We start from the raw sequence: 26,880 nt of genomic DNA on the forward strand, positions 1-26,880 counted from the left end.
TCTGGAACTCTATGGCTGGGTTTCATTTTAAACCTACATGCCCCTGTCTCAGCCTGCTGAGGGCTGGGATTATAGGTGTTCACTATGCCTAGCTCTGCTTGCAAAGTCTAGACACAAGTTTTATTTCATCTCAAAAATCTTTGTCTTTTAAGTGTAAGCACTTGGGAGGCAAAGGCAAGCAGATATCTTATAAGTTTGAGGCCAGCCTGACTTACAAAGTGAGTTCCAGGCCAGCTAAGGCTATATAGTGAGACCCTGTCTCAAAAAAAATTACTTACAGGGCATGGTGGCACTCACCTTTATCACAGTACTTGGGAAACAGAGGTAGCAGGATCTCTTGGGGGAGTTCTTGGCCAGCCTGGTCTACAAAGCAAGTTCTAGGACAGCTAGAGCTGTAATCCCCAGAAACTCTGTCTCAAAAAAAAAAAAAAAATCAATTAAAAAGTAAAAATCCATTTGCTTGACATGATGGTACATAATCTATGATTCTGGCACAAGGAGGCAAAGCAGGAGGATCTTAAATTTGACACCAATTTGGGTTAGTGAGTTTCAGAACAGTGTGGGATACATTGCAAGAACCTGCCTTAAAACAAAACAAAACAAAACAAAACAAAACAAAACAAAACAAAACAAAACAAAACAATCAGCTTCAGGAGTAGAGCCTAATGGATCAGTGGGAGGCCCTCAAAAAAAAGAATCCCACAAAAATCAGCCATGAAATTTAACTTAGAGTGAAATTTACCCTTTTGAGACACATAGTTTCAGGAAAAAAATTTTTTTTACTATTTGGTTTTTCTTTTGTGCTTTTATTGTTTTGTTTTGTTTTGTTTTGTTTTATGAGATAGTCTCACTCTCTAGACCAGGGTGGCCTCCAACTCACAGAGATCAACCTGCCTCTTCTTCTCCAGTGCTGGGATTAAAGGTGTGAGCTATTGCTGGTCTGAAGGTTTTTAATTATTTTGCTGATTAAAAAAAAAATTAGGGGACTGGAGAGATGTCTCAGAGGTTAAGAGCACTGACTGCTCTTCCAGAGGTCCTGAGTTCAATCCCCAGAGACCACATGATGACTCACAACCTTCTGTAATGGTATCTGATGCCCCCTTCTGGTGTGTCTGAAGTATACTCACATACATAAGTAAAATCTTTTAAAAAATATTTTTTGGGGGGGTTGGGGATTTAGCTCAGTGGTAGAGCGCTTGCCTAGCAAGCGCAAGGCCCTGGGTTCGGTCCCCACCTCTGAAAAAAAGAAAAAAAAGTTTTTTTTTTTTAAATTAAACCCAACAATGGTGGTGCAGTACTCAGGAAGCAGAGACAGATGGATGTCTGTGAGTTCAAAGCCACTGTAGTCTACAGACTGGTTTCTAGAACAGCCAGAGCTACACAGAGAAACCCTGTTTCAAAAATAACCAAAGGGTTGGGGATTTAGCTTAGTGGTAGAACACTTGCCTAGCAAACACAAGGCCCTGGGTTCGGTCCCCAGCTCCGAAAAATAGAAAAAAGAAAAAAAAATAACCAAAAAGGGGAAAAAGACATAAAAATATATTCTTAATCATGTGCTTGTGTGTGGGTACGTGCATACTAGTGCTCAAGGAAGTAAGGAACCCCCCAGGATTTGGAATTATAAGCAGTTATGAGTTGCTTGATAAAGATGCTGGGAGTTGAACTCTAGTCACCTGGAAGAATTGCACATATTTTTAATGTCTGAGCCATCTCTCTCTAGCCTCTGTGTTTTTGCACTTCAGAGCGTTCCACATAGCCTCTGTCCTACCTTCACACAACTACTACTCTTGTGTTCATTGCAAAATTTTCTAGCCTCTGGCTCACACTATATAAATCCAACCTCTCCTTGGACTGTCAAGAGAAGCCTGAAGCCACTATCCCGAACACTTCTCCAGGGCCTGGGATGTTCTATTCTAGGTCAGGAGAGGTCAGGAAGGAAATTAGTATCTTTATCATCTTCCTCATCTTCCTCAGTTTGGTTTTCACTGTCACATATCACCAGTCCTGTGTCAGTGATTCATGTCCCAAACAACATTCCAACCTTTTGGTTTCTTCTGAATTTTTGTTCTTCCAACACTTTATTCTCTTTCTTTCTTTTTTTTAAAAACCATTTTAGGGGCTGGAGAGATGGCTCAGCGGTTAAGAGCACCGACTGCTCTTCCAGAGGTCCTGAGTTCAATTCCCAGCAACCACATGGTGGCTCACAACCATCTGTAATAAGATCCGATGCCCTCTTCTGTTGTGTCTGAAGACAGCTGCAGTGTACTCGTGTATATATAAATAAATAAATCTTAAAAAAAAAAAAGAAAAAAAAAGAAACCCAAAAACATGGGGTTGGGGATTAAAAACCATTTTAGGGTCTGGCATGGTGGCACACACCTTTAATCCCAGGACTCAGGAGGCAGAAGCAGTTGGATCTCTGAGTTTGAAACTCTACAGAGTGAGTTTCAGGACATCCAGAACTACACAGAGATAACCTGTCTCAAAAACAAAAGAAAACACCCCAAAATAAAATTTAAAAACATTTTAGATTTACTTACATTATTTTACTTGTATGAGTGTTTGCCTACATGTACATCTGTGCCATGTGTGTGTAGTACCTGCAGAAGTCAGAACAGGATATCAGAATCTCTAGAACTGGAGTTAAGGATGGTTGTGGGTGGTGGGAATTGAGCCTGGATCATCTGCAAGAGCTGTCAATGCTTTTAACCTCTGAGCTATCTCTCTAGCACCTTTTTTTGGCCTTTGTTTTATTTTTCTTGAGACAGGGTCTCACTACATAGCCCTGGCTACCTTGAAACTCATTCTGTAGATTAGGCTTACCTCAATCTCACAGAGATTTGCCCACCTCTGCCTCTTGTCTGCACACCCTCCCTATGTGTGTATCTGTCTGTCTGGCACAGTCTTTGTTTTGTTTTCTTAAATCTCTTGCTTCTTGTTTTGTTGGAAGCAGAGTCTCATGTAGCTCAGGTTGGCCTTAACTCTTCATGCTTCTGCCTCAGCCTCCCAAATACAGGAATTACAGATGTGTACTACCATGCCCAGCATTCCCCAATCATGCTAACCTCACCCATCCTCCTCCTCTGTCTCAATTGCTCTAACCTATTCATCACAAATGCTTACCCTCTGTTCTTAGCTTCATACTTTTCTTTTCCACTCTCTGCAGCATTCTTCTACTCCTGAGTCTGGACCAGTCCCTCAAACAGAGTCTAAGGGCTAAATGGATGATTCTTAATTGAGTGTTGGCCCGTTTAGTTCCTTGAGTGCTGGCAGTCAGCTTCAGGCATCAGTCTAAAGGTCTTACTTGGGACTAATCCCAGGACACAGGACCTGAAGTCACAGGACTGATGAAGCTTACAATTGAGTATTGACTTTGTTTCTAACATAGCATGCTGGGAAGTGGTGAGTCCCAGTGGGAAGTGTTCCATACATTGAAAGCACATCCTCAAAAGGAAGAGAGGGGCTGGAGAGATGGCTCAGTAGTTAAGATCATAAACTGCTCTTCCAGGGGAGACAGATTTGATTCCAAGTGCCCACAAGGTAGCTCAACCATTTGTAACTCCACTCTCAGGGACCTGAAGCCTTCTTGTCTTCATGGGTATTGTATAAACATAGCATACAAGTATGCATGCAGGCAAAACACCCATTTACATGAATATAAGTAAATGAAAAAACAATAAATAAAATTTAAATTAAAACTTGCACTTTTAAAAGAGAAAGGGAGAAGTCCTAGTCCCTTCCTTTGTTTTGTAACCAACTGTAAGGTCAGTGGTTTTGTACTACCATTATCCTACCTTGCTAAGCTGTCTTGGTGTTTTGAGACAGGGTTTCTCTATGTCACAGCCCTGGCTGTCCTGGAACTCACTCTGTAGACCAGACTGGCTTTGAACTCACAGACATCCACCTGCCACTGCCTCCCCAGTACTGGAATTAAAAGTGAGCACCATCATGACCTGGTACATCTAGAGTTTCTATACTTCAAACTTTTTGTTATTTCAGACAAGGTTTGTCTGTGTAACACCTCAGAACAGGAACATGTGAACTCACTCTGCAGACCTGGCTGGCTTCAAACTTACAGATTCACTTGCCTCTGCCTCCTATGCTGGGATTGAAGGCGTGTGACACTATATCCCAGCCTCTTCTTACTTTTTTTTTTGAGATAGGGGCTCTTTCATAAGTTGCTAAGCTGGCCTTGAATTTATGATCTTCCTGTCATAGCTTCTTGAGGAGCTAGGATTATAAGCCTGGGCTACTGTGGCCAACATAACAAGATAGCCAAAGATCACCTAACTTCTGAGGGAAGCCTCTATCCTGACAGCATGAAAGAGAAAATAATACAATTGTAAAAATAAGTACTTTTTCTGAGCCAAGAATGATAGCTCACATCTCTAATCCTAACCCAAAGGAGGCTCAAACAGGTGTATAATTATAAATTTGAAGTGACCTATATTTTATATATTGCATACCAGAATTATATATTAAATACCAGGTTAATTACAATTACAAGCAAGATCCTTTCTCAAAAGCAAACAAACTAAAAGGAAAACAAACTCTGATTTCTGTATTAGTTCTGGCTACTATTGCTGTAATGAAACACCATGCCCAAAAGCAACTTGGAAAGGAAAGGGTTTATTTGGCTTACATATCTGGAGTCCACAGACCACTGTGGGAAGCTGAGGCAGAAAGAACTCAAACCTGAGAGAGTCTGGAAGCAGAAGCTGATGCAGAGACCATAGAAAATGCTCATTACTGGCTAGTTCACCTCATAGCTTGCTCAACTTGCCTGTGAATCTTGTCACAGCCTCCTGAACCTCCCATGTTTTAGGAGTTTCTTTGTAAGTTTACTTAGTTTGTTTTATAAGCATCCCCGCTTCAGAAGGAGTGATTTAATTCAAATGAACTTGCTACACAAGGTCAGCATCAAGTGCTGTGATAAAACTCACTTAAGAGCAAATGGCCATAGCAAAAAGCAACTAAACCACAATCATCAGAGAAGTGGATTTAAAAAAATGGTACTAAGCCATAAAAATGCTGGCTGGGGATGGAGCTCAGTTGGTGAAGTACTTGCCTATCACCTACAAAGCCCTGAGTTCCATTCTCAGTAATGCACAAAGCCCTTGTGATGGTGCACTCCTATAATCCCAGGTAGAGTCAGGGCATTGAAGTTCTAAGCCATCAGTTTCTGACTAGTATGTCTTCTTATGGGGTGGTAGGGAAGTTAGACAGTGGACATAGTTGTGATGGGTGAGTATACCGGTTAATAAGGCAGAAGCTGCACGCATTGGCTTTTCTGAGCCAGTCTTGGAAAGCAAGTAGCACTTTTAGCAGATTATCTTAATCACAAGCATTGCACAAACCTACTCAGGTTGTAGAGGGAGGGTTAAATTCCACCTCTTGATGGAAGGTGGCAAGGTTCCTGGAGAGCATGTGGGATGGAGATATTGTTGGGGCTACCTCGGAAGGCTACAATCTGCCACACACAGGTTAGAAGACAGGGAGCATCAGCCTTAAACAAAGCATCTATATGGTATTTCCAAGAAACACTTTTAAACATAAATACATGTTGAAAGTCAAAGTATGGAAAATATATCAAGGAAATCTGGTGTGGCTGTATAAATACCAAACAGAGTAGAATTCAGCATAAAGAGTGTTACCAGAAAAGGGACACTGAAAGGTGACAAATAACAAGACCAAATTCCTCAAATACATGAAGCAAAAGTTGTTCCCTCTAAAGGGCTTGAGAAATAAATAAATTCCCCAACATTGACACTCTAATACATGATTTTCAGGAGTTGATCAAATAGGAAAGAAAAAAAATCAGCCAGAATATAGATTTGAACACTATTATCAAGCAAATTAATGTAATTGATATTTAGAGAGCACTACAAGCCCAAATACTCTTCTTTACTGCAGATAGAAAATTCAGGAATATCAATGAACACCGATAAAGGATAAAGGACAAAGGGGTTGGGTGTCACTCTACTGTGAAGTTGAATTAAAGAGCAACATCAATGAACTGGAGGGATGGCTTAGTGGGTAAAGGTGCTCATCACCAAACCTGGTATGAGTTTGACCCACATGCTGGAAGGAGAAAAATGACTCCCATGAGTTGTCCCCCCGCCCCCCCTCTCTCTCACATACACACACACACACACACACATACACACACACACACACACACACACACACACACACATGCACTGTGGGTGTACACCCCTACCCTCACATAAATAAATGTAATAAAAAATAAATTTTAAAATCAACAATGAAGCCAGGTATGGTGGTACATGTTTTTAATCCCAGCATTCAGAAGGCAGCAGATGGATCTCTGTGATTTCAGGATTTGATTCTCTCTGTCTCAACAAGCAAAAACAAAAAACAAGGCATGGTGGTATATGCCTGTATTGCCTGGGAGGTAGAAACAGATAGATAGATATAAGTAGTGCCTATAACATTTGGGAGGTAGAAGCAGATGGATCTCTGTGAGGTCAAGACCAGCCTGGTCTATATAGTTAAGTTTTAGGACAACCAGGGCTATGTAAAGAGACCCTGTCTCAAAAAACAAACAAAATTTGAAATAAAAAAGTGAAGCATGTTGCACTTGGGAAACAGAGACCATGCAAGTTTGAAGCCTGCTTAATTTTACTTAGAGAGTTCCAGGCTTACCAGGAGACCTTATCTTTAAAACAGAAAAACCCAAAGGACACCCTTCCAAAGCAGCAATATACATACATACATACATACATACATACATACATACATACATACATACATATATATGTATATATATGTGTGTGTGTGTGTGATGTATATATGTGCAGTGTATAGTGGGTGATGTGTAGCATATGTGGGATGTGGAGGTCTGAGCTACATAGTGTGTGCGCACAAGGATGGGGTGAGGCGTGCACTTCTGCCTCTTAAGAAGGCATCCACGGGGCTGGAGAGATGGCTCAGCGGTTAAGAGCACTGACTGCTCTTCCAGAGGTCCTGAGTTCAATTCCCAGCAACCACATGATGGCTCACAGCCATCTGTAATGAGATCCGATGCCCTCTTCTGGTGTGTCTGAAGACAGCTACAGTGTACTCATATAAATAAAATAAATAAATATTTAAAAAAAAGAAGGCATCCACCCCATGTCTCTTCTACCCCAAGGGGCTGGGAGGGGCTGGAGCCCCACCAGACTCTCTGGGCAGTAAGAGACCTTGACTGTTGGCAAGATTTCTGGTCCATGGTAGTATTGTTTTAGTTCTTGCAGCCTTGCAGTTCAAGAGAAGACAGACAGGGAGAAAGAGAACTTGGCCTTGGGTAGGTGAGCAGGGTACAGCCTGGGACTGAACCAAACTAACTTGAACAGACAAGGAGCCATAAAAGGAAAAGGAGCTGGGGTAAGTTACAGGTGGCAAGAATCGGGAGTGTGTGGGAGAGAGGGACCTAACCATCTGGGTCCTTAAGGTCTCTATTCTTGGGTTCTTTCACATGGAAACTTGGACACCTAAGCTTGCTGTTAGTGCATACATGTATGAGTCTTCATGTTGTGTGAAGCATGTGTGTGTATGACACGGGTGAGGCAGACTTGAGCTCAGTCTAAAAGCTTTCCTCCTGGGCCAAGTGATTGTAGGTGGGGCATAAGGAAGAGGGTGGGCATTCCTGGCTCCTACAGGTCCCTAGGGGAGAAAGCTGAATCACAAAGGGACATATTTAGCCCCAGCTTAGCCTTCCCTTCCTGTCCCTCATCTCCAGGTAGCCAATCTTAATTGAGAAGGAGCTTGAATGGACCTGAGAGGTTCTACCATCTCCAGGTTGTTAGCCCTTCATTGCCAGAGGACAAAGACAAAAGAAGGAACAGTGATTGGTTAAGGGAGGTAAGGATTTGCCATGAAAAAGTAGTGATTCTGGGTCAGGTCCAGCCATTTCCAGCCTCAGTTTCCCACTTAGGAGATGAAGTACTGCACTAAATAGTTTCCCACAGCACGGCTACACCATATGTTGTAGAAAGGTGGGCCTGTGGAATAGGAGGAGACAGGATGGAAGTTGCTGCTGAGTTAAACTTGGGACTGGGCTTGAGGGGGATGGTCCTGGGGACTGACCAAGGAAGCTTGAAGCAGGAAAGGAAATTGGAGGCTAGGAACTTACTTCCTGGTAGATGGAAGGAGGCAGCCAGGGGAGGTGCTAGGCTAGGGGTGGCATGTGAGGGAAAAGGAGGGGGGAAGTCTCCTGTTCAGGTCATTCCCTGAGGCTGGGTTGGGGCGGGGCCAACAATGGAGCGCAGAACTGAGTACTGGGCCACCTTCACGCTGCTGCCCAGGTGCCCAGGAGCCCAGGAGCCGAAGCAGGTAAGGGGCTACAAAAGAGCTCTGAGACGCACACTTGGGTCTGTCTTGGCCAGTCTTTATCCTTCTGATGGTGGTCTATCCAAAATACTGTCTGGACAGGGGGACCTTAATGTTTACCCCTGATCCCTAATCTCAAGTCTGGCTATTTTGAGCTGCCGGAACAGAACTGGGCTTTGTGTGTTTGTTCTGACTTTTCTTTATATTCACTGCCCAGGCTTAAATGCAGGCTGGACTTCCATCCTGAGGACACACGGACAGAAAGGCACCTGCCTCCTGGCACCTCTATCTAATGCAGTGATCCTAGACAGTGGGGTTGGCCCTTTGAGTGGAGACTAAGTTTGCGTCCCCTCCCTGCTGTGACAGGTGTGTAGGTCATCATCAACCACCCCATCATGCTCCTGGTGTCTACCGTGTCCGGTAAGTAAGGTTCCAGCCACTGGGCTCCAGACACCCCTCAGTTGGATGAGCCAGGTGGGCTAGATGGATTTGATGAAACTGAGAAGGCTGTTTTTCTAAAAACCTATTTCCCTTTCTTGTGAACTAGTGGGTTGTCAGGAGGGGTTGGTTGAAGGGGAAGTACTACTTGCCTTCCAAAATACTTCCTTAGGAGACCCCTCTTTTGGGAACCAGGAAATAGGTGGTAAGACTGACAAGGGGTTCAAGTTGCCAGCTGCACAGGCCACACCGTCCCTAGCATTGGAACTTCCTCATTCTGGGGAGCCTACACAGCACCCCACTAACTTGTCCCTTGTCCCTCACCCTTGCCCAGCTGTGCCTGGGCTCTTTTCACCCCCTAGCTCTCCCAGCAACAGCAGCCAGGAGGAACTACTGGATGACCGAGACCCGCTGCTAGTCCGGGCTGAACTGGCCCTGCTATCTACAATTTTTGTGGCTGTGGCCTTGAGCAATGGCCTAGTGCTGGGGGCCCTAATACGGCGGGGCCGGCGTGGACGCTGGGCACCCATGCATGTCTTCATCAGTCATTTGTGCCTGGCTGACCTGGCTGTGGCTCTGTTTCAAGTGCTACCCCAGCTGGCTTGGGATGCCACTGACCGCTTCCATGGCCCTGATGCCCTGTGTCGGGCCGTCAAGTACCTGCAGATGGTGGGCATGTATGCCTCCTCCTACATGATCCTGGCCATGACACTAGACCGCCATCGTGCCATCTGCCGCCCTATGCTAGCATACCGCCATGGAGGTGGGGCTCGCTGGAACAGGCCAGTGCTGGTGGCCTGGGCCTTCTCACTCCTTCTCAGCCTGCCTCAGCTCTTCATCTTTGCTCAGCGTGATGTGGGAAATGGCAGTGGGGTGTTTGATTGCTGGGCCCGATTTGCAGAACCATGGGGCCTTCGTGCCTATGTCACCTGGATTGCCTTGATGGTGTTTGTGGCACCTGCCCTAGGCATTGCTGCCTGTCAGGTTCTTATCTTCCGGGAGATACACGCCAGTCTGGTGCCAGGGCCATCCGAGAGGGCAGGGAGGCGCCGCAGAGGGCGCCGGACAGGAAGCCCCAGCGAGGGAGCACATGTATCAGCAGCCATGGCCAAGACCGTGAGGATGACACTGGTGATTGTGATTGTCTACGTGCTATGCTGGGCACCCTTCTTCCTCGTGCAGCTGTGGGCAGCGTGGGATCCGGAAGCTCCTCTGGAAAGTGGGTGTGGGTGCAACTAAGGCTGGGGGTGGGGGAGGTAAGGGGCCTGCCCAACACATCGATGTACTCTACTTGCTACCTTTATGCATGTGGTGTCCCTGTGGCTTGCTAGTGTAAACAAAGGGACACCCTGGCTCCAGCCTGGACTCTCTTCCTCATAGGACCCCCCTTTGTGTTGCTCATGCTGCTGGCTAGCCTTAACAGCTGTACCAACCCTTGGATCTATGCTTCCTTCAGTAGCAGTGTCTCCTCGGAGTTGCGTAGCCTGCTTTGCTGTGCTCAGAGGCACACCACACACAGCCTGGGTCCTCAAGATGAATCCTGTGCCACAGCCAGCTCCTCTTTGATGAAGGATACACCCTCCTGAGTAGCTACTGGGCTCTTTCTACTCAAAAACCCTCTGTAGCTCAACTGACTATCTAGGGTTGGCCCTGAGTGCACCAAGAAAGGGTACCTTGGTTATCCTTGGTCATCCCTAGGTGTCATTGTCCCCAAGTATACAAGAAGGAATATTCCAGGGCTGTAAAGGAACCCTAAAGTTGGCTCCTTTGTTGCTAGACATGGGAAGCAACTGGGACAGATGCCTCAAGGTCTGGGAGGAAAATAGGCAACAAAGGTGCTTGTGCTTCTTACTCTGGCAAGTACCCCAGGTGAGGAAGACTCCCAGGAAGCTGGAAGCAGGACCAGGATAGGACTAGTAGACCTTCCTGTTATTCTTCCCTTCTGTCTGTTTCCTAATAAAAGTTGCAGTTCATTTTCCCCATGGAAAAAGTCTCCTTGGACAAAGTATATGGTGGGCTCAGAAGCTGAAGTACAAAGATTCCCACACCCATAGATGACCTATGATCAGAAACTTGTGATATTAGCAACCAAGACTACATTTTTGGGAACAGGTCCCCAAGTGAAAAGAAACAGCTCCATGTCAACCTGTCTTGGCATCTGGCCTCTAGGAGCACAGGCTCTGGAAGCTCCCCTGCACCCTAACTCTTCAGCCCTCCAAAACAGCACAGGCTATTACAACAGTACATGGGTCTTTATGAATTACTGTTGCTTCCACCTTCCACAGCTACAGCCCAAAGCTTCCAAGCAAAGGCACAAGAAGGGCTTCTCTCCAGCCTCCTTCCTTTGCTACCTCCCAAGAGACCTAGAGCAGGGCTGGGGTGAGGCTTGGTGTAATGGTGGGCTTGCTGGTGTCTGTTGGAGGTGAGCTGCCTCAGACTGGCTTGCGAGTTGAATCTGGACCCTGGGGATGGGAAACTGAGGGGGAAACTGGAGCCCCAGGTCCCCGGGAGAAGACTTTGTTTTTGCTGAAGCTGCTGCAGGCCAGGGGCTTCAGGTTTCGAGTTCCTAGACTGGGGGAGGCTGTAGATGCTAGCCCATGGCCCTGGCGGACAGCAGCCTTTCCCAAGAGCTCCTTAAACACAGAATCCATGTTCTGCGCCACAGCCTAGCAGAAAGGAAAAACAAAGTGTCCAGTGAGTTTCTGCCAATCCCCAAACTAAGGCCTTGGCTACCACACTGTCCAGGTCAGCTGTGCGCGCCCCCCCCCAGGTCATGGGAGGGACTAGTTGAGACTCCAGACCACCTTCCCCACTCCATTCTAGTTTCCCCATTCCATTCCAGTGTTAGTTATGGGATAGTAACTTCTTGGTCTTGTTCCAAGGGGTGGGGGGCGGCTTTGAGCCCTGGGTCCCACCTCTTCCCACTCCTATTTTTTCTCTGGCTGACATCGAAGCTTCCATCCATGGCCTCTGAGGCTGGAAACATACAGGGAACCCCTGGGTCAGTGTCTTTCCTTGGGTCTTCCAGCTGCCAGGCTTTAGCTCCTGTGTATTCACCACCCTAGGATCCTTAGGCCTAGCAGTGGGACCACTCTAAGACTTAGTAACTGTCTTCAGGGTTTTCCTGATCAGTCCACAGGGGCTCAAAGGACCCACTATATAAAGGGGACTCTTGAAGTCATACCACTCATCAGAGCCTTGTTTCCTCAGCCAGCTGCCCCTCCTACTTCCCTACCATATGTCCTCTCACCCTCCCTGGCCTGCTAAGCACCTAGCCTAGCTCTAGGTGTCAGCCTTGAAGTTTGTCCTGGAGTTCCTCACCCACATTAGCCTATACAGTCTGGCTTCTCTCTAGCTCAAGAATGTTGTGAGTCCCATACCACTGCTGGGTATGCCCTCTCATCTCTGTCTCTGTGCCCATACCCTTGTCCCTGCCACCCTGTCTCTTTCTTTTTGTCTCCATGTTCCTCCCTAAATTGTGACTTGACTTGCATATCTGGTCACACGTCACAGGTGCTCCTAAAACTGGGACCAAGGCGAGTAGTAGCAATGAGCTTCACCTTGGGGAGGGCAGAAAACATGTAGAAGAGGTCCCCCCTACTGGCCCCATAGCCAGTTCTAGCTCTTACCTTATCCATTTCCACATGTTGCTCAGGGGAGGTAGGGACCAAACAGTGTCGTCTGTGACCAGAGGGGCCCAAAGCCTCAGGTGGGGTGCCTAGTTCCAGTCTACAAGGCAGAGATAGGAAGATCAGCAATGGCACTGGGAAATCCTTGACCTATACTGGCAATGCACATCTTAGGTATAGCCAAGGAAAGACATGAGCCGCCACGGTCCGCAAACTCCTAGAATCTCTCCCAGTCACAAAAAGGCTGACCGTGTTCTATCTACTTAGTTACCTTTATGTAACAACTCCCCCAAATCCCATGTGGCCAAAGCCTGAGCTCACACCCTCAAGCCCGCATCTGGCCCACCATGTCTGCTGCTTCTAACAGCACACAAGGCAGGTAGAACCCTCTTAGGGGTCTTCCCAAAGACCTGCTTACCGGTTGGTAAACTCCAAGGTCAGGACGCTTTCTGGATGGCTCAGAGATTCCCCCATGGCCTGTAATCCTGAACCAGTCATCTGCTTCTCATCCCTGGGCAAGGAAAAGACTAGCTTACTTTGGATTCTTTCCTGGCTGGAGCTTGGAGGTCAGTGGCCCCTGACTCAATCAAAGGAGTTGAGAATGATTGTTCTTGGGCCCAACCAAGGCCCATAGACTCTGGCTTGGGGTTGGGGAGGGCAGCAACCTGGTTATAACAAGTCCTGTTTGAGATGTCTGAATGTCAGCAGCTACTTCCAGAAAGAGAAAGAAAGCCTGGAGATCTATGCTCAGTAAGAGCTAAAAAGCAATCATGAACGTCAAAGCCCAGGACATCCAAGGCAGATAAAATGGGACCCTCCCTAGGGCTCCAGCTCACTCACCCCTCAGACAGTGTGATGTACTTATGGGGAATGAGCCCCCGCACACCAGCATGCTCCCCTCGCCACCAGTCACTTGATGCCCGAGCATACAATCTCAGCGTATCCCCTTGCTGGAATGTCAGCTCCTGGGCCGTGCGGCCAGTGTAAGCAAAGCAGGCCACAGCCTCCACAACTCCCTCGGAGTCTATGGGGAAGAGAGGGTCTGGCTGAGGGTAGAGTGGGTACACAGGAAGAAGATGGGGGTCGTTTCCCTGCTCCTTTCTTACCATCTTCCTGAGCTTTGGTCCCAGTTTTCAATTCCAGCTCTGGCTCCCCAGCAAGGCTCTCCAACTGGCCATCCCTGATGTTTCAAGCAGAGTAAGGCAGACTTGCCTCCACTAGACTCCCTTTCCCCCCAAGAAGCCCCCAAGCATACCCCAGGCAGCTGGCAGAAGGTGGTGCCATGCACTTCTCATAGATGGGACCTGGTAGCATGGCTGTGGGTGGGAAAACCCATGCTGGTTGCAGGATAAGGGTCTGGACCAGCTGGTTCACTCGGCCCTGCAAGGCTACAGGGTCCTGCCCAGCAGGCACAGGCAACAGCGTGGGCCCAAAACATACAGCCAAGTTGTAGGAGTCCATCATGTTCTCATCGCTGTACTGGGCCAGGCTGGGGAAACATGCAGGTCACAGGCAGGGAGCTCCAGCACTAGTGACCCCTCCAACCCCAACAGCCAGCTGGCTCACCAGAAGTACTCACTGGTTGAGGAAGGTGAAGAGATATCGCAAGACCACTAGCACAGGTCTGGGTAGTCTGGATAGTAGATGGCTCACAAGCTCTACCCGCTCACCCACAACTTCCAGTTCTGTGGCCAAGGCAGCCCAAGAGAGCAGACTGAGTAAAGTTGTAGACAATAGCAGTAAGGGGTGGCTCTCCTACCTAGCTGGCCTCAGGGCTTACCTGCTGAAGCCAGCAGCTCATTAAACATGTCCAAGGGGAACAGTGGGGGCTCCAGGCTCCGGAAGTACAGCTTTAGTACCCCAGCCACTGAGTCTAGGTCATGGGCAGTACAGCCTTCCACCAGAGGGTCCTCCCCTGTGGAGGGTAACATGCTAAAATAAGGAGTTAACTTGTACCTACTGAAGCCACTGCCACATGTGTCCATCAGTCCTCACCTCTTTCAAAGGCATCTCGGATCTCCAATATCCGGGCCTGGGCACCTGATACCCGGAAGATGCCTTCATGTTGCAGGCCTGTGAAGGACAAGGAGCTGACAGGCAGAATCCCTTTCTCCACAAATACCCAGTGCTAGCATGGCAGAAGATAAGCTACACTTACCATTGAGGTTAATGAAGCGGATACAGCTCTTCACCACAAGGGGCACAGGTTGGCCTGTGCTCTGGGGACAAAGAACACATTTATTTCATTAGGATATACAAGACCCCTGATCATTCTATCACTTTTCTCCTAATAGTGTTACAGTGGGGTTTATTTGAATCTCTGTGAAGAAACTGATTTGCTGGTGCCATTGAGATGGCATTTTACCTTTTATTTGCAAATCATTTAATAAATATATAAATAATATAAATAAATCTTAAATAAGTGCAATAAGGTAATCAAAATTCAGATGTTGATCTTCAAAGAGCACTGCAAAACATTTTTGTTCATTTAAATGTCTGATTCTTATGAATGTTCTAGGTACATGACACATTTGCAAATGATACTTTTTTTCCTTCCTCCCCTTTGAGACAGCCCCTCATTAATCCCAGCTTGACCTAAAACTTAGTATGAAGCTGAGGCTTGCCTTGATATCCTAAGTGCTAGGATTATAGGCTGCACCACCATAACCTAGCTCTTTCAGATTTCTGCTGCATTCCTTCTTTTTTTTTTTTTCTGTTTAGAATTGCCAAAATTTGGGCCAGAAGTATGGCCTATAAGCATCTTGTACTGATCCTAATCACAGGGGAGAACTCTCAACATCTCATCCCTAAAAATGTTAGAGCCCCAGGTTTTCTGAGTTCTTTAAGTGTTTCCTTTAAAGCTGGATATGGTGGCATATATACCCTTTAATCCCAACACTTGGGAGGCAGAGGCAGGCTGATCTCTGAGTTTTAGGGCAGACTGGTCTACAGAGTGAGACTCTGTCTCAGAAAACAAGAAGCAAAGACAAACAACAATAAGAAGCAAACAAACAGAGTTCCCTTTAATTGGTAGAGGAAGCACAGGGAGACCTCAGCAAGGCTGTCAATAGCCTGCACAGGAAGGAACACTTGAGCTCCACCCAAGATGGTTGGAACTAGAGAACACTGAGATTAGGCAGTTGCTTGGGCAACCAAAGCTGGAGAAAGATTAGAATGAACAGAAATGGTCTCTAATGAGTTGGAGTGTAGGACAAACCAAGTACCTGGATAAACTTCTCTAGATCACCTCCAAAAAGTCTCTGGGTACACTGGGATCCAGGATAGGGGTGGTGGCTCTTATGGAATTTTCTCTCTGTGCATTGGGTCCTGAGAAGAATGGGAATTGCTTCTTAGAGGAACAAGCCATGGAGAAGTCTCTCCAACCCTATCCCATGCCACAGGCCCTGAACCTCCTGGACAAATTGGGGTGTTAGGGCCACAGGGTGGTGGCAGTAGAACTAGAATTGTGCAGCTAGAATAGGAAACTTGGGGATCTGTGAATAGGCCAGCACCCCATGTAGGACTCACCAAGAAGATGTCTCTTGCTCTTCCTTGTTACCTGGAGAGGAGAAAATATTGGCTTGTCTTTCAGACTGGAAAGCTTCAATAAAGCCCAGAGAGAGGAGGCTTAGACTAGAAGCTCAGGATGATCCAATGACCTGTGCTGGGTTAGTTTCTGCATGCCAAACAATCTCTCCAGTCAGAGAGGAGCATGGGCTAGATCAGAGGGACACGGAAGGGGCAGCTTTGGGCCCCAGAAAGGGTATGCCTGGAATAGGACCCACCTCGTTGTATGGCTTCCTGGAGCTTTTCATGCTTGGCCTGCAGCTTGGCAAGGATGCTCCGGCCACTCAGATATTCCTGCAGCTTCTGAGAAACCCAAAGAGCCCCTAATTTCAACCTCGACTCAGCCCCCTTTCTCTGTGCTGCCCTTTATGGCCCTGTCCCGCCTGTCCAGCCCCACCGTAATATAGAAGGTTTCTGTCTCCTGCTGCTGGTTCCGTCTGCGGCCTGCCTGTCGGGTGCCTGGGTCTGAGCTTGTAGACTTGAGGGACTCAGTGGAGGGGCTGGCCTGCAAAGAGTCCAGTATATCTCCATCCTCTGATGCCACCACCTCTAGCAGAGCCTGAAGTGTTGCCTTCAGTGTCTTATTCACCTGAGGGGACAGTGCAGGTGCAGTAAGTCAGGATAGTATAGGAGGAAATAAGCCTAAATCTGCAGAACGAGGAAAGCTATTGCCAGCTAGAAAGGAACTGTCAGGGCAACAGAAGCTGAGAGAAAACCCTAGTGTCTGTTCCCATGCCAGGTTGACCATCCATGCCTCTTCTGTCTCAATGGTCTTTTGGTCCAGGCGACTTTGGATGTTTTGGGCTCTGGGCAAAATCTCATCCCGAAGTTCCATCTCAACCTGGATCTCAGCCACCTGTAGCGGATGGTACCAGGGAAGGACTGAGGACTAGGTAAGAGCACAGAGCTCAGGTGAGACACTAAGGATTAGTATGAGGAAACAGGGCACATCTCTCTTGCTTGCCTCTAACTCCTGAGTGCTAGGATGACAGACATTCACCATCATGCCAGGTTTATGGCGTGCTAGGGATTGAACTAAAAGATTACCTTCAGTAAGCCTCAAATACCAATACAAAGGAACACATAAAATATATGTCATGTGAAAAAAGGAGCCAGGCAGTAGTGGTGCATGTCATTAAGCCCAGCACTTTGGAGGCAGAGGCAGAGGAAGGAGGATTTTTAAGTTAGAAGCCAGACTGGTCTACAGAGCTAGTTCCTAGGGCAGCCAAATCTACAGAGAGGTCCTGTTGCTCTCCATCCACCCACCCACCCTCCCAAAAAAAAGGAAGGAAGGAAAAATGAGTCAGTCCCTACTACAAGACAAATGCTGTATAAGGCCACTACTAGGGAAGACCTTTATGTGTCAGTGCTGTAGCCAAGTTCACAGAGGTAGCAGAATAGTGAGTTCCAAAAGCTGGAGGGTCAGCAATGCAGTCCTAAGTATTTATTGGAGACAAATTATGTGTAAGAAAATAATAGACAGGGTGACAGCCTCATAAAATGCAAATATACCTTAACAGCACTGAAGTCTGCACTTGAAAATATCAGAAATAATAAATTTTATTTTTTTCAGTTAAAAAAAATGTGATCTATTGGACTAGAGAACTGGTTTAGCAGTTAAGAGCACTTGCTATTCTCCCAAAGGACCTGAGTTTAGTTTCTAGAACCCACGTTAGGTGGCTCACAACCACCTGTAACTTAGTTCCATGTGATCTACTGCCCTCTTTTGATCTTAACAAGTACCCACACACACGACATTATATATATTTACACACACACAATGTTAAAAATATTAAACAATGATCTATCTAAAAACAAACATAGTGGAGGCTAAAGAGATAGCCCAGTGGTTAAAAGTGATTACTCCTTTTGCAGAAGAACACAGAGTTTTGTTCCCAGCACACAGGCAGCTCACAACTGCTTATAATCCAGCACCAAGAGATCCAATGCCCTCTTCTGACTTTTGTAAACACTTGTATACAGATACACACACACACACACACACACTCTCTCTCTCTCTCTCTTACACACACACACACACACACACACACACACACACACACACACACACACACACAGACTTATTTTTTTAGGACAGGATTCTATGTTTCTCTGTAGCTGTCCTGGAACTCATTCTGTAGTCCAGGCTGACCTCACACTCAGAGATCTGCCTGCCTCTACCTCCCAGCGCTGGATTAAAGGTGTGCACCTCCACTGCCCATCAGTGAATTTATTTTAAAATCAGCAAAGAGTTGGAAGAGAGTCCAAAGAGAAATCTCTAACAGAGTTGGGAAACAGAAAAGGCAAAATAGAAGGAAATTAGAGAATCAATCAACCCATGAAATCCAAGTACAAGGCAGGTGTGTGGATTTGGAGAGGAGAAATAAGAGAATATCAAAGGAATGCAAGAGCCTCAAGCAGACAGGCACACTCATTGCTTAGCACCAAGAGGGAAAATGGATCCCCAAGGCAAAAGCATCATGGAACTTCACATCAGAGGAGAAAGACTATCCTAAAAGCTCCTGGGAAGAGTACAAATGTCTAATAAGAAATGGTGCTACATGCTGTACATCTTCCCAAGTGTTTGTTACAAAATCTTTTTCTGTTCTTAGTTTGTCTGTTTGTAGACAGGATTTTACATAGAAGCCTAAGGGGACTTCACTATGTAACCCAGGCTAGCCTTAAATTTAGGATAATTCTCCAACCTTAGTTTTCCCAGTGCTAGAATAACAGGCATGCACTGTCATACATGGCTAAGAACAGTTTTCAATGTATAGTATATGGACAGTCATGGTGAACATTCGGACTGTTGTAGTGGTGGTATTATATTTGAGGGCAGCTCCCTAAGTGAGCTGCCACAGCAAACTGTTCTAATGGGCTAGAGGCTATAGACTGGAGGACTGAGAAATAAGAACTTTCAGCATCCTGGAACTTCTTGTTTGTTTTGTTTCATTTTAAAGAAATGTAATTTGTGTGACTGACCCACAGTAGCATGAAGTCTAGAGATCACGAAACCCTTTGAAATCATGCTTTGTCCTTAAGGGTGGCAGCAGTGGTGGGTGGAATAAACTGACCCTCACCTCATCACCTTCATGGGGCTGGTAGTCAAAACGTAGAGGGGGACAGAAGGCCATGGCATGAACCTCAAGCACTTTGGCTTTGTCCCCTGGAGGATCCAAGGCCTCTAGAGCCTCTTCCAGACTGCCTAAACCCTGCATGTGAGAGGTTTGGGTGCGGCTTTCAGCGGCTGTGTAGCTTCGGAGGGCCTGCTCCAGGGCCAAGTGGAAACCTGTGTCACAGCACTGGGAAGAAGCAAGCAAACATTGTTGTGGCCCCACAGCAAGAGTCAAGGACTCCAAGCACTTAAGCTCCAATACCATGACCTCCACCTGCTTGCCCCCACAAAACTTACATCCATGAGGTCCAAGATATCGTGTAAGTAGTAGTTGCTGACAGCAGCATTGACACTGGCCAGGCTGAGCAGGTACTCATTTCGGGCCTTGGTGCATTTAAGTTTATGTTCCAAGAACTTGGCCTGACGCTGTTCAAGACAAGGCACACCAGGGTTACCCACTTAGAGACCACTCTTATCTCCACTTTTCCCCATTCCTTCTGCAGACAAGCACACCTAATGTGCTGCAGGTATTAAGCTCATGTTTAATACACAAACTTCTTTACTCTGCCACACACCAACCCTTGGTGCACCCTCAGTGCTCAGCCTTACTGTGCAGTCTCCCACTCAATCCCCATAACCTATCTTGACTCCTTAGCTCTTCACTAGCTACTTTTGATCTCTTGGCAAGGGCTGAACCCTCTCCCTGCCACCCACTGCCCTTGCCTTGGTTTGAGTCCCCAACATGCCTCACTGTTATTCTCCAAAGTGGAATCAGGTCACATGGAAACAGATGGTTAAGTAAAAGGCATTCATATGCAGACCCCGTGATGGAGATAAGAGCTAGGAGGATGTATGAGAAAGCCACTTAGGCTCCACATAGGGATGGCACAGAACAAAAGTCATTGTCCTCAACCCCACTTAGCATGATGCCTACCCACTCTTTCCAAAGGGTCCCCTTGAATGCTTCTTCTTGAGAAATGGCACCCATTCACTCATCCTGAGTTCTCGTGCCCCTAAAAACTTAGAAGCTAGCAGGAAAAAGTTCTCTCTATATATAGCTTAGAGCACTATAGCTCTCTGCTTCAGCAAGGCTCTGGGACAACAAGTGTGGAGCATGATGTGACAGAATCATCTGTCATGACCCAGTGGTCTTTCCCCATCTTTCGGGTCTGCTGAAACATCTGTAACCTAATGCTGCCATTGTCTTTCTATGTCCCAGAGCCTTCAGGTCTGACCAGGAAGGAAGAATCTTGCTAGAGGCCTATGGCTGTTCCCCTACTCTTTTTTACCCCAGGGACTTGTAAGGACAAAGGCCAGAGGACAGTGCTATCTGAGATGGGCAGAGATGGGAGGCCCATGGCCTTCCAGGCCCACCTTCTCCACTAGCCGCCCTCCTTTCTTGAGAGAGCCCTTTCGGTGGAGCTCTGTCTCAATGGTGATGGTGGTGGTGGCAGAGGCAGCAGTAGTGGTGGGCAAGGCACTCTTGCCTGACCGCTTCTCCTCTTGCCTCTCAGCTTCCCGAAGTTTAGTCTCAGCATTCATGCTCTCCAAGTGGTATACATGGTACGTCTTCTTGGTCTGCAGGGAGGCCCAGGCAAGGTAGCCCTGCTGAAGGTCATGACCAAGAAGAGTCCCCCTAAGCCCCACTTACCACCCCCAAGATTCAGATCTGAGACTTGGGCCATTTCACCTAAGTATGTTGTTATTTAACCACTCTGTTCCCACAGCATAGAGGGGCCCAAGCCTGTTGCCCCCCAGACTCAAGACTCAGGTCTCCCATGAGCATCCATTTTCTTGAGCCTGACTAGGAGATGCAATGGCTTGGGGCTGTTTCTGCTTCCCGTTGTCAGCAGACAGTAGGTCCTGCTTACTGTCTGGAGTTCTGAGACCACCTCCAGGAGCTCATCCTGCAGTTGCTGCACCAGGTCCTTACTCTAGAGATGAAGGGGAATTGGTGACCATAGCATTCCCCTACTTAATGCCTCCCACCATCCTGTGACAAATCATCCCACCTCAGATTGCTATGAGCCAACTTAGGGCTACAATTTCCACCTAGCCTCCCATGCCTCACCGTGCCTCCAGATAGATCCCCATGTGCTTTTTTTCTTTTCCTTTTTCTTTTTGGTTGGATTCTGAGGCCTTCCACAGTCCCTACCTTTTTGACAATGCGTCCTACATCCTCGGCAATGTGACTCAGGCGCTGTGCCAGAGGTCCAGCCAGCACCTCACTGAGGGTAGCACTTTCCCGACTCTGCTGCCGAGTATGTTCCAGCAGCATAGCCCAGCAGTGCAAGGGTGACAGGAGAGTTGGCTCCTTCCTGTAGCAGAAGAGTACTCAGAAAGGAGCCTAGATCTCAGGCCCTGCAAGGCACTACTGCCAGTGTGGTACCTACCGGAAACTTTGCTGCTCCCGGCTGCTGCCTCCAAGGCGTCCACTGCGGCTAGTAAAGCGTTCAGCCAACTTGTCCAGGCCCCGAGAATACTCCAGCTCCACCTCTGCTCGACGCCGCATGAACTCAGCTAGCTCCAGCAGCAAATCCCGCCGCAGCTCTCCCTGAAGCTCCAGGCAATGAAGCTGCTCACTCAACTGCCCGCGCATCACTGCAATGGGACCTCAATTCAGGGTGGGCTGACCAGACCAGAAAGAAGTAGGAGAAGCAGAGACAGACAGACAGACAGATAGACATCCTGTCCATAACAAAGGCTCCCTGGTACCTGAGTTAAAAACTAGAGCTAAGAACAGAAGAAATAAGTGTACCATGAAGTAAAGTACCCAGGTTCAGAAGCCCCTGTGCACTTGGGAAGGGCCCTAAGACAGAAAACTCTGTTCCATGGCTTCTGTACAGATACAAGAAGTTGCTCAGGGGCAGGACTGCTGAAGCACTCCACCAAGCCTGGAGAGACTTTGGTCAGGTCAAACCTGTCCCATAGTAAGAGCCATGACCATGGTCAAGGTTGATAAATGAAGGGACAGAAGGGGCTGGACTAAGTTTTCTGCCTGTTGTTTCTACTGACAGTTATCCCCACCCCAGGAATTTTCCCTCTGTCCTATAGGGGAGTCATAGCTGGTGGCCCCACACTACCACAGGGCTTTTGACATCTTATCTCTGGCCTGATTTGGCAATACTTCTTACTTCACCCACATCTAAAGCAAAAGCTGCCTAACCTGTGAGCTCTAGCACCACTGTGTCCCCATTCCCCAGACCAAGGGCCCAGATGAGCACCACAACCCACACCTCAATACATAGAATACATAGACACGCACTGTCTCGGTTTCTGGTAAACAAGATATCAATAGACAGATCTTCAGCTTTATCCTTAGAACAGGACACTACTTGGTTTCTTCATTTAGTGGAATGCTGATTTTGTATCTATTTCATTCCAGACATATTCTAGACAGTCCCTGTTCCTCTAGAGCTGGGAACATGCTGGGGAACAGATAGCATGGGAAAAGATTCATGGTAAAATGACTAGGAGCAATGGGTACTTATAAGATGGATGCACAGGCCAAGCGTAATGGTGCACTACAATCCCAATACTCAAGACACAGAGCAGGAATAGAAAAATTCAAGGTCATCTTTGGCTACACTGTGAGTTTGAAGTTATCCTGGGCTACACAAGAAACTGCCTTTTTAAAAAGTATACAAGGGGCTGGAGAGATGGCTCAGTGGTTAAGAGCACCTCTTCCAGTGGTCCTGAGTTCAATTCCCAGCAACCATATGGTGGCTCACAACCATCTGTAATGGGTTCCAATACCCTCTTCTGGCCTGCAGGTGTACATGCAGATTGAGCACTCATACAGAAAATAAATAAATATTTTTAAAAGTATACAAAAAGCAAGGGAGAGGAATCTGGGAGGGGAGAAGATGACCAAAAGTTTGTGGTCTAGAATTCTCATCTGGATACTCATGGAGATATAAGCCAAAGAGTGGACTCATCTCATTTTCAGGTTCCCTCTAGTTATTGTATAGAGCCCAAGGAGCAGCTACTACATTTCACTTGTCTAAGGAAAAGATGGTGGGTTAGAGAGCCAGTCTGAAGGCAAGTCCCAGGCATAGCTGTTCAAAGAAATCCACTTTGTAAAAGATTGAAATGGGTGGACTTCTCTTCTGACAGCGACTTTCCTGGGACTATGAGATGAAAAGCCTTGTTAGGTATCTCCTATCCAGACCCATCTCCCCTTCTGATTTCCTTAGTGTGTCCCTGCGTGGTTCCAGAGTCCACCCTATGGTAGTACTGACTTCTTAAATTCAAATGCTCTCAATTCAGCTGCATGCATAGCCCACTCATCAGCCTTCTATATTACCCACTGGCCTCCTTTGGGAGTGGGTTTTAGGGCTCACCTTTAACCAGGTCACTGAAATTGTTAAATTTCCACCAAGGGGACAAGTTAGGCAGATGGAAGCTGATATATATGAAAACTCCCAATACCAAAGCCAATGCAAAGCAAAGTAGAGCCCACAATACCAAGTGTTACTGACACCAGTCCCCTGTCTCTGAAGTGGGCTGTGCCAGCCACTCACTAGGATGAATGCTAATGGTGCTGACTTCTATCAGGAGAATCTCCACTAAATGAGAATAACAGGTGTTGAAGAATGGTAATTTAAGTTCAAGGAGGATCCCAAGAGGATCCAGCAGGCCCTTCCTTGCAGTGCCTGTCCTGTCCTCCAGAAGTGATGTGCTATTCAGGGAGGGGCCTATTACAGCTGCACAACGCTAAGTGCACCAGCAGACCACAGTATTGTGTGGATTCTCCAGTAATGGCAATAGCACTTCTGGTTCTGAACATGCACACCAGTTGGTGTCAAAGAGCTATAGATTACTAGCCAATTGTATCTGAGGTCCACAGAAAGCAAGAAACTGCTGTTCCAAGACTCCAGGTTGTGGCATGGCAGAGCTTTCAGATCTCGTCAACCAAGCTAGCTCTGGCCCTTGTCTTAGCCCCATTGTGCTCTTGGCACCATGGTTGTCCTTTGTAGTGGCTATCATTATACATGAAATTAGCTATGCACTGGGTTATTTACTATTTTTCTCTCCTCAGACCTGTGAATCACAGAAGGGCAAGGACTGCTTCTCTCCTATACAATAAGGTATTCCCAGAGTCTGCAGCAAAACAGATGTATTAAAAAAAAATCTGACAGCTGGGTATGGTGGCACATGCTTGTCATTCTAGCCCTAGAAGTTTGAGGCAGAGGATGTTGCAAGTTGCAGGCCAGCCCTCATAAAAGAATGAGTTTAAGATTCTCCTGCTCTATCTACCCCAATCCTATTCACCCACCCACCACCCAAACAAACAAACAAGCACACAAACAATCAAACTAAAGAACAGTTGACAAAAAGGAGTGAGAATCCTGCATATTTGCATTGGCTCCCAGCTCTTCCTGTGAGGCAGGCATTCACTCTCACTTCTGCTGCCCAGTAAAGCAAACTACTATTATGCTGACCTTTTAGAAACCAGAGTGTCAAGATAATGCCCTGGTTACAGCATAATTAGAAGACTTTTCTTTTGAAGGAGGTTGGTGAAAAATAATAGCCAAGAAGGCTGAACACCCTGTATAAGCAAGGGCCATTTTAAAGATATTCTAGGGCCCAACTCCAGTTTCTCTCGATGGGAACTGGTCTGTGTTTGCTGACTGAAGACATTTCAAGGTCCTTGGGCTTCAGGACATTTTGAGGAAGTAGGATGGAATCATTGTCTCCATCTGCTGGCTCACTCTCTGCAATCACCTCAAGCTGGCTCTGGACACCAAGATGAGGAGGACTGGGTCAAACTTTCAAAGGCAGTTACACTCTCCACTGTAACAGCAACACATCATGAAGATACACTTTGTTATAAATTGCTTGCACCAAATAAGTGCACTGGAATTTCATCTACAGGTTGGAAAACTCCAAGGGTCATTTCATTCCTTCTCTTGTGAGCCATTGTGCTGTGTGACAGTCACTATGCTTCTCTGCACTCGTATCCACAATATGTAAAATACAGAATCTTTGAAAATAGTAAGGAGTCAAGATATCTGGAGGCAACAAAAAACTGGGGGAGGGGGGTCATTTAGATGCTGCCTCCTTTCCTGTGCAAGAGTTACTTACCACACCCTGAAGAAATGAAGCTGTCAGCTAAGAACTCAAGTTCATTTGCATGTGATTTGCTTAGAAGTGTTTGCCCAAATCTAGAAGTTTAATAGCCTAAGGCTGTAAAGCCATCCCAGTTGAATTTCTCTAACCCACTTTCAGTCTCCTAGCCTGACCCAAGGCCAACCACCCTAAACCTGCAAGCTAACACAGTGTCAAAGGGAGGTGAAGGTGCTAAGAATTCATGGATTCTAGTGGTGTTAAGAGTGAGGTGTCAGGCTACCAACAAAGTCAAGGTGGCCCATTCAACTCCAGCTAGAAAGCCACCCTCTCAGTCTGCCCTTACCTCGGTCTACCACAGTAATTGCTGCTTGAGTGAGCAGCAGGCGACCCAAGTTGGCTAAGTAGGCGGGAGGGAGAGCATGGGCGCGCAGTTGAGGCCAAAGAGGCTCCAAGAAGCAGGGTTTGAGCTCCCTCCTCCACCCCGCTTCAGGAGTATCTGAGATCAGCAGCGGATACTCGGGGTCTCCGCAGTAAACCAGGACTAAAGCACCCTCTCACCTTTGACCTGTGCCTCATACTCGGGTTGCAGTCCCCGCTCCCGCCGCAACTTCCCGTGCGCCGCCATGGCTGAGGGGCGATTGCACCAAGTCCCAACGCTTCCACGCGGAAGCAGCGAGGCGAGACCGCCGAGAGCAGGGACCAGGGGTGCTAAAGCCAGCACCCTCCACGGGCTCCGCCTTGCCAGCCCTGCCAGCCCCGCCCTCAGCAGGTCCCTAGAGGGGCGGGGCAACTTGAACCTGGCACTGCCCTGGTGAGCCTCTGAAAGACTAGGTACCCCTTTTCAGGCTCATCTCTCTTAAGGCAAGTTGCTCCTCTATCTAGATCACCTTGAGTCCAAAGCGTCAACATAAAACAGTAATGCAAGAGAACAACATGTCTGGGACCACCTGCTGTTATTCCTCATTATCTGCAGAAACCTATATGTGGTCCCCAGTGTCAGACCACACCCTTATGGCCACTGGCCCTCAATACTAATGGACAATGGCACCATAGCTGCTACAGGCTCAAGACTGTTCCTAGGTGGTCTGCTTCCCCAGCCTTCCTGGACATCAGATGCCACCCTCCTTCCGGAGTCATAACCCAGAGTGAGGCCTAAGGAAGTCCAGACAGCTGGATGGGAAGTTCCCCAGAGGACTGCAGGCCAGCGTTCCCTCTGGGCCCCCTGAGGGGGAGGGAGCAGGGTTCAGCTATAGTTCCCCTTCTACTCAGCCCCAAAGGAAAGAGCTAGCTTCATTTCCCCATAGGTAGCTACCACTTCCTGCTGCCGGAAGAGACTCTTTTTTGTCTCTTTTCTCTTCTATCTTGCACCTGTAAGACCTATACTAGTGGGGGGCTTCGAACCAGCCTGGGAAGAACTCCTATTGCCTCCTTTATCCAAGGATAATGGTGATTTCATTCACCCCCATCAACTCTAATCTACTCATCAATTTGTCATGTTTTGTTTTGTCTCATTCACAGGGCTTCACTGTGTAGGCCTGGCTGGCTTTACACAATCCTGACTGGCCTCAAACTTGAAGCAATCTTTCAGCCTCTGCCCCAAGTGCTAGGATTATATGTGTACACAAGCAGACCAGGCTCTTCTAGTCAATTAGGAAGGCAGGAGTCAGGTGACAAGCCATCTGTCTTCAGTTCATTGGAGAGAAAGCCCTGGGGTATATAGACGGTGGG

At 47.2% G+C, this 26,880-nt stretch overlaps 2 protein-coding genes across 14 annotated transcripts; one reads left to right on the top strand and one right to left on the bottom strand.

Moving 5' to 3' along the window:
• Positions 1 to 8,445: 8,445 nt before the first annotated feature.
• Positions 8,446 to 10,914, top strand: Avpr2 (arginine vasopressin receptor 2). Of its 2 annotated transcripts, NM_019136.2 has the most exons (3): positions 8,576 to 8,751; positions 9,104 to 9,988; positions 10,150 to 10,914. In NM_019136.2, exons 1-3 carry the CDS (start codon positions 8,727 to 8,729, stop codon positions 10,353 to 10,355), a joined length of 1,116 nt encoding a protein of 371 aa, NP_062009.1. In that variant the 5' UTR covers positions 8,576 to 8,726; the 3' UTR covers positions 10,356 to 10,914. The 2 variants fall into 2 exon arrangements, with proteins under 2 accessions (XP_063135888.1, NP_062009.1); XM_063279818.1 differs by having other exon boundaries at positions 8,446 to 9,988; positions 10,150 to 10,759.
• Positions 10,915 to 11,002: 88 nt separating this feature from the next.
• Positions 11,003 to 26,278, bottom strand: Arhgap4 (Rho GTPase activating protein 4). 12 transcript variants are annotated; one of them, XM_039099451.2, is made up of 22 exons: positions 25,711 to 25,923; positions 21,474 to 21,681; positions 21,236 to 21,398; positions 20,952 to 21,014; positions 20,455 to 20,688; positions 19,378 to 19,506; positions 19,046 to 19,267; positions 16,720 to 16,821; positions 16,363 to 16,554; positions 16,184 to 16,268; positions 15,927 to 15,957; positions 15,623 to 15,725; positions 14,557 to 14,617; positions 14,394 to 14,471; positions 14,179 to 14,313; positions 13,978 to 14,083; positions 13,654 to 13,887; positions 13,505 to 13,578; positions 13,239 to 13,440; positions 12,817 to 12,909; positions 12,399 to 12,498; positions 11,003 to 11,435 (listed from the first exon to the last, which is right to left on the bottom strand). In XM_039099451.2, the coding sequence occupies exons 1-22, from the start codon at positions 25,775 to 25,777 to the stop codon at positions 11,202 to 11,204; spliced, it is 2,916 nt and encodes a 971-aa protein (XP_038955379.1). In that variant the 5' UTR covers positions 25,778 to 25,923; the 3' UTR covers positions 11,003 to 11,201.
• Between the last annotated feature and the right edge of the window lie 602 nt (positions 26,279 to 26,880).

This window comes from Rattus norvegicus, chromosome X (assembly GCF_036323735.1).
Source record: "Rattus norvegicus strain BN/NHsdMcwi chromosome X, GRCr8, whole genome shotgun sequence".
Taxonomy (NCBI): Eukaryota; Metazoa; Chordata; class Mammalia; order Rodentia; family Muridae; genus Rattus; species Rattus norvegicus.

Coding starts and splice junctions, on each gene's coding strand:
- Avpr2 (NM_019136.2), top strand. CDS start 8,727: ATGCTCCTGGTGTCTACCGTGTCCG. Junction 8,752..9,103: donor CCTGGTGTCTACCGTGTCCG/GTAAGTAAGGTT, acceptor ACCCTTGCCCAG/CTGTGCCTGGGCTCTTTTCA. Junction 9,989..10,149: donor TCCGGAAGCTCCTCTGGAAA/GTGGGTGTGGGT, acceptor TCTTCCTCATAG/GACCCCCCTTTGTGTTGCTC.
- Arhgap4 (XM_039099451.2), bottom strand. CDS start 25,777: ATGGCGGCGCACGGGAAGTTGCGGCGGGAGCGGGGACTGCAACCCGAG. Junction 13,441..13,504: donor GACCAAAGCTCAGGAAGATG/GTAAGAAAGGAG, acceptor ACCCTCAGCCAG/ACCCTCTCTTCCCCATAGAC. Junction 12,910..13,238: donor TACATCACACTGTCTGAGGG/GTGAGTGAGCTG, acceptor TTCCTTGCCCAG/GGATGAGAAGCAGATGACTG.